Source organism: Limulus polyphemus, unplaced genomic scaffold (assembly GCF_000517525.1).
Source record: "Limulus polyphemus unplaced genomic scaffold, Limulus_polyphemus-2.1.2 Scaffold13100, whole genome shotgun sequence".
Classification (NCBI taxonomy): domain Eukaryota; kingdom Metazoa; phylum Arthropoda; class Merostomata; order Xiphosura; family Limulidae; genus Limulus; species Limulus polyphemus.
In genome coordinates, this window is record NW_013678710.1 from 2,115 (window position 1) to 9,505 (window position 7,391).

The 7,391-nt window shown below is 31.1% G+C and overlaps 1 protein-coding gene across 1 annotated transcript in view; it reads left to right on the plus strand.

Annotated features, from left to right (window-relative positions):
• Positions 1-7,169, plus strand: part of LOC106477163 (epidermal growth factor receptor-like) — a gene marked incomplete at both ends in the record, with an annotated part of 8,826 nt that extends 1,657 nt beyond the window's left edge. The window contains 6 exons of the mRNA XM_022380830.1: positions 2,144-2,271; positions 2,672-2,762; positions 3,430-3,531; positions 5,685-5,936; positions 6,714-6,826; positions 7,037-7,169. Of these exons, the coding sequence (XP_022236538.1) occupies positions 2,144-2,271; positions 2,672-2,762; positions 3,430-3,531; positions 5,685-5,936; positions 6,714-6,826; positions 7,037-7,169 (819 nt within the window). The remainder of the gene's footprint in view (positions 1-2,143; positions 2,272-2,671; positions 2,763-3,429; positions 3,532-5,684; positions 5,937-6,713; positions 6,827-7,036) is intronic.
• Between the last annotated feature and the right edge of the window lie 222 nt (positions 7,170-7,391).

Here is a 7,391-nt window from a genome sequence, read left to right on the forward strand (position 1 = left end):
ATGAAATTAAGGAAAAATTTTACAATGAGATTAAGATTTCAGCTGTTAATGAGGTCATAACTATGGGTGATTTTAATTTAAGGCATATGTAGATTGGGAAATATAGAGTCAAACCATCAGGGAAAAAGGTTTTTGGAAACTGTTCAAGATGGTTTTCTTCATCAATTGATCAAGGAACCTACTAGAAACAATGCTATTTTAGATTTATTGTTAAATCCTAACATAAAAATGGTTGAGAGGGTGGAAATTAGGGAACATCTTGCTGCAAGTGATCATTACTCCGTTAGGTTTGATGTTTTGCTGCAAATGGAGATAAGGAATAATGATATCTTGGTTACAAATTTCAGAAATTTTGAAGGAATGTGACAAGAACTATCTGTTGTGGGTAGCTGAGATATTTGGAGATAAATTTTTAAATATTCAAGATAAACATATTCTTTATAGAAAGAAATTTTATTTACATTTTTTTTCTGCTACAAGTTAACTTGTACTGAACTGAACTAAAATTACTACTGAAATAATCACTTGACATTGAACTGAAAAACAAACAAGCTACTCAAAGTTAAAACTCAAGTAACCCCTTTGAAAGAGTCACTGTTCGAGCACCAACATAGTGAACTAAAACAAAACACCACTATAACCTGGGTTGTACAAAAACAAAATTAGTTGAATTAAACTATAGAAGAAATAATAAATAAATAGTAAACAGAACCATAACAAAATAACAGTATAATTCACTATATTAAAAATTCCTTTCTTCTTTTACTAGTGCTGAAAGTTTGATTTTATAGTACCTGAAATAAGATCTATGTGGTTTTACACTACTAGTCCTGAAACCTGTTATGTTACCTGTATTAGTATATATATTTAGTTCCTGACAGCTGTTGTTATCTTATATATATATATATATGAGTATAAGCTTGGTCTGTTTGATACTGACAATTATCATATCTTATATATATATTAACTAGGCTTTTAATTAGCATTACAAGTAATATCTTCATTTATTTATATATTAATTATCTTGTTTTAATGATTTTATGAAGTTTAATCAGAGATGTTTTATAAATACAAATACGAAGGATTTTATGAACAAGATAATTACCACAGAAGGAAAGGTCAGCTAGTATCTGTACTAATCTGTCTTAAGGGTCAGCTGTATCTGTACTAATCTGTCTTAAGGTCAGCTAGTATCTGTACTAATATATCTTAAGAGTCAGTTGGTATCTGTACTAATCTATCTTAAGGATCAGCTAGTATCTGTACTAATATATCTTAAGGGTCAGTTGGTATCTGTACTAATCTGTCTTAAGGTCAGCTAGTATCTGTACTAATCTGTCTTAAGGTCAGCTAGTATCTGTACTAATATATCTTAAGGGTCAGTTGGTATCTGTACTAATCTATCTTAGGGTCAGCTAGTATCTGTACTAATCTATCTTAAGGGTCAGCTAGTATCTGTACTAATATATTTTAAGGGTCAGCTAGTATCTGTACTAATCTGTCTTAAAGGTCAGTTGGTATCTGTACTAATCTATCTTAAGGGTCAGCTAGTATCTGTACTAATATATCTTAAGGGTCAGCTGATATCTGTACTAATCTATCTTAAGGGTCAGCTAGTAACTGTACTAATCTGTCTTAAAGGTCAGCTAGTATCTGTACTAATCTATCTTAAGGGTCAGTTGGCATCTGAACTAATCTATCTTAAGGGTCAGTTGGTATCTGTACTAATCTATCTTAAGGTCAGCTAGTATCTGTACTAATCTATCTTAAGGGTCAGCTAGTATCTGTACTAATCTATCTTAAGGATCAGTTGGTATCTTTACTAATATATCTTAAGGGTCAGCTAGTATCTGTACTAATCTATTTTAAGGGTCAGTTGGTATCTGTACTAATCTATCTTAAGGGTCAGCTAGTATCTGTACTAATCTGTCTTAAGGGTCAGTTGGTATCTGTACTAATATATCTTAAGGATCAGTTGGTATCTGTACTAATATATCTTAAGGGTCAGTTGGCATCTGTACTAATCTATCTTAAGGGTCAGTTGGCATCTGTACTAATCTATCTTAAGGCTCATTTGGCATCTGTACTAATCTATCTTAAGGATCAGTTGGCATCTGTACTAATCTGTCTTCCGAACTTACAGGGTCCCAGTAATTGTACTAAGTGCCGAAATGTAAGAGATGGGCCATACTGTGTTGCGAAGTGCCCAGTCACGAAGTATAGTGATGACGGAGGAGAGTGTAAACTTTGTCATGAGAACTGTCTTAACGGGTAACGTCAAGCTATGTTACTATATAAATATTTATATCTGTAGTAGCTATAATACATTATAGGAATTTTAGAAGTGGAGCTACTTTTCATAACTGTTAGTTCTAGTAAGTTATGAAGGACTGTAATTAGAATGATAAGAGCCAGTATTAAACTCCACTAGCACCTAAATCAGATCAGTAAGTAATTATGATCATTATAAAATTAAAATTTCGTGATTTTAGATATGCTTTAAAATTACTGTTTCCATATGGTCTTTAGGTGTACAGGGCCGAGGAATACTGTTGGTCATAATGGATGTGTCTCGTGTGAAAAAGCTATAGTTAGTGCACACGATCCAAATTTTGTAGTAAGTATGAAAACGTATTTTTCATAAAACTTTTTTGTTTATTTAACCTTTTAGTGCACATAAAAGTGAAGTAATTCAATCCAGTATATGGAAGAAATCAACAAAATCTCTAATTTTGAAAGTTGTCAACGTCCTTTTCAGGGATGTAAGTAATGAAATAATGTCGTTTCTTGTAATATTCATTTTTCATAGTTTGGTTTAAGACCCTAGAATAGTACAAACTTTAAAAAAAGAAAAAACTAAATTACTTTTAGTTAATTTTTAGCTTTGAGACATTATGATAGCAATGCTATTTTGATTAACCTTATTTGCCTGATATTAATTTTAATTTATACACATATTATTTCCATGTTGTAGAGTTTTAGATTTCATAGATGCTGAGCTGGATTCAAATCTGTGATCATTTCTCACACTTTAAGGTGTGGGTGTACTAATAAGAGTGACAGTCAAACCTCTTAGTGTAGTTGGGTGCTTAGAGTGGTAGATAGCCTTAGTAGCTAAATACAAGTGGAAAAATTACCCATAATAGCATACATTGCTGATATCAATTATTATTACTTAAATTATCATTAGGTGTGAAGTAGATATTATATCAGGTAATGAATATTTAAATGTTTTGTTTTGTGAGTTACATTTAAATACTGTTATAAACTAACGAATATGGAATATGCTAATTAATTTTAAAATGTGCCACCATTAGTAATTCAAAATGTGTAAACTATTAATATACAAACACATTCCTTTGTAAGTTCCCATTAACACTATACAATAAGTACTTATACCATCTTCAACAATTACAATTCTTTCCTCAGGAATGCTGCTTAAAAGAAGAAGAACCATGCCCAGATGGTTATTATATTGAATATGTAAATCCTCGAGAAGAAGGGCCTCTTAAAAGCTTGGCTGGGAAATTGGTTAGTTTTACATAATTTTGAATAAAAGAGAACTGCAGTGAAGTAATTATATGATATTAATCAAGACATACGGTAGTGTGTTGTGTGGCCAAAACAACCTGCTGCAGGACACGCTGTGTTTTATTAACACGAGTGAAAGTTTGGCAATTTTAGCCAAAACAACCTGCTGCAGGACACACTGTATTTTATTAACACGAGTGAAAGTTTAACAATTTTAGCCAAAACAACCTGCTGCAGGACACACTTACTTTCACTCGTGTTAATAAAATTTGGGATTTTAGCCAAAACAACCTGCTGCAGGACACACTGTATTTTATTAACACGAGTGAAAGTTTAACAATTTTCCACCTTCTGTACTATGGTAATCTAAACTATCACATATTTTCAGTGGATGTACCTTACTAGAATCTTACTTCATATACCATTAAAAAATATCTGAGATATAACATCTCCAATTTTGATTGAGTTTCTTCCTCTTTTTTTTTCTTCTCACCAAAAGTATGGAAACTTTATTTGATATAAAAACAAACTTAACTTTTATGGATTTTTTTTCATATTTGATACACTGATGGATCTTTATAACCTACAACTATGAGTCTCATTTGGTGTAAATATAAATCACATGTACAAAGTTATTCAACAAAATCAGCTTAAATTTGACCAAAATTTTTTGCGCACACAAACGCAAAAATTCATGTGAGCTATCAGTCTAACATTTTTACTACAGCTTCACCTAAGAGTAAAAGATGATTGTTTTTAGTTTTTTGTCATTCAGATTAAAGATGGCTGATTTAGAGCAGCAAAACTATAAGGAGAAAGGATGTACAGGTATTGGTTAGGCCAAGAAAACTAGGTTAGTAGTTTCTAGCTCAAGTTTTCAAAAGAATCATACGGGTGGATGGTTATTATTGATTGCCAACTTTTAAGCACAAATTTATTAAATTTTATGAAATTCTCCTAATTAAACAGTGTTTAGCATCACGTGATATTAGCTTAAGCAATTAGCATAAATAATGATGCTTGATACAGCTGTACTGATTGCATGGGGGTGATGACTAGAAACTGTTAATCTAAATTCCATGGCGTTACTGTGAAGGGAGCTGTTAACACTGTTTTAGAGAGGAAAAACTATCACCATATATTTAAAGAATCTGGTTGTTTCTGAAAATTAAGGCCTGTTCCAAATAATAGGGTTACAATCCTAAAGCTAATTTTGGTTACTATCGAGTGTCATTTTCTTACTTGCTGTGGTTTGTTGGTATATATTGACAAAAGTTATAATTCCTAATCAAAAACACCTTAGGTGTGGCCAAAAAAGGACATTCAGCGTGTGCCTTAAAGGAATGAAATCAAAATTAGCGACCAAAGTGGTAGCTAAACTTATAGCTTTAATAAGAATTTTACAACAAATATTCATTCATTAGTTAGATAGGCCACATACTTTGTTTTACCCATCATCATCATGCCCAAAGTTGAAAACAAAATGTTGCCTAGTTAACTAATTAACAAATATTTGCTGGAAAAATTCTTATCAATGCTATAAGTGTGGCTACCACTTTGATTGCTAATTTTGATTTCATTCCTTTAACTTGCACTCTCAATCCTTTTTTGGCTGCACCTTTTTTTTCACACCTAAGGTGTTTTTGATTAAATTTAATATATTAAACCTTAATGTCAGGCTTAGCTATTTGTTAATTTCATTTCTTAAAAATAAATTATTTCTGAATTGTTTTTATTTTATGTAGACTAGCCCTCATACTGTCAGACTTTGCTAGTTTGTTAATCTACATTCTTAGAAACAAAATTCTTTCTTTGTTTTGTTTTTTCCATTTTCCAACTTAAATATATTGAAGAATATTGTATTTATCTTTGCATTCATATTTGGTGGACACAGAACTCAGTTGAGAAAATATTGAAACCATTTTTAAATAATTGAAAATCTGTGCATGATTATTAATGAACTAAATGCTTTCACGATGTGAATCTTAATAAGTAGATTAATATAAGCCTTTATTTCAGCTTTTTAACTTCCCTTTGAACCATTAAAACGTCTGTTCTCTTGTTAGTTTTATTCATTACACTTCATAACTTGTGTTGATTCTTACATTTCCCAGCTGTTGAAAGAATAAATTAAAGTATGTACCTTTTATTAGGTGTGCCGAAAGTGTCATAAATTATGCAAGACTTGTACAAGTTACGGGGTCCACATTTCGATGTGTGAGTGTATGAACTACAGCTCAGGGCAGCAGTGTACAGCAGAGTGTCCCAGGGACCACTATCCAAATCAAATCAGTCGACGTTGTATCAAGTGTGCAAGTGAGTGTCGAGGATGCTATGGTCCAACAGCTGCCAATTGTCGTGCATGTCGCAATTACAGAGTGTATTTAGATGAAAATCAGACTGTGGTAAGTTTAAGGTTCATGTATGATCAGTATCATGTTCGTATACATGTTTTAAAAATCAGACTGTGCTAAGTTTATGGTTAATGTATGATCAGTAATATGTTTGTATACATGTTTGAAAAATCAGGCTGTTGTTAGTTTACGGTTGATATATGATCAGTAATATGTTTCTATATATGTTTTAAAAACCAGGACTGTTGTTAGTTTACGGTTAATATATGATCAGTAATATGTTTCTATATATGTTTTAAAAACCAGGACTGTTGTTAGTTTACGGTTAATGTATGATCAGTATCATGTTTGTATACATGTTTTAAAAACCAGACAGTTGTTAGTTTATGGTTAATATATGATCAGTAATATGTTTCTATTCATGTTTAAAACCAGACTGTTGTTAGTTTATGGTTAATATATGATCAGTAATATGTTTGTATACATGTTTTAAAAATCAGACTGTTGTTAGTTTACGGTTAATATATGATCAGTAATATGTTTCTATTCATGTTTAAAACCAGACTGTTGTAAGTACCAATTTGAAATAACTCCTCAGAGTGTTTTTCAAGTAAAAGAATTAAATGAAATTTGACAATACATTTGTTACTATCTGTGTTAACTTCCCTGGAAATAGTATTGTGTACATTTGTTTTATTCATTGTTTTTACTAAACTTATATTGTCTAGAAAGTATTCTGTCATAACATTGCCATGTACTCTAATTTGTCTGAAAACATCCCAGTTTTGCTCTGTTATTAAAGGATAAACATCAACTTTTTTTTTGTAGTTTAATTGTACAGCATCCTGTCCACTTGATAAGCCTGTCAAAGTTTTGATTGATAACATGGAAGATCCCTTCTGCTCCATAGATGGCCCTACAGCTCTAGAAATATATGAAATGTAATTATTTATTTTCATTAAATAACATAAAAATCATGAGATTTATTCATATACTTCTAAAAAAAAAAAGAAGTTAACATTTAAAATAACTGTTATCTTTATAATAGATATTATGAATACTACATGCTCTTAATTTGAGTTTTATTTTTTTATGAATGTGTACTGAAAAATATAACTAGGGTAATTAAAGATTTTTATTTTTACCAACAGAAAAAATAACATAGAAGCAGTATTTGGTGGATCTGTTGGATGTATAGTGGTGCTTTTAGTTTTTTTGGCTATGTTTAGTTACTTCTGGTTACATCGAGCTAAGAGAAAAGAAAACTCAATGAAGCTAAGAATGGTAGGTTAACTGTTATCTGGTTTTAAGAAAAAATTCACAAATGATCTGTTGTTTTTTGCTTAAAAATTATCTGTCTCAGTCTACACGTTTGAAACTATCATAAAGTTTTCTCTTATCAGACCTACATTAACTACACATGTTCAGTATGTGTCAAACAGACCTACATTAACTACACATGTTCAGTATGTGTCAAACAGACCTACATTAACTACACATGTTCAG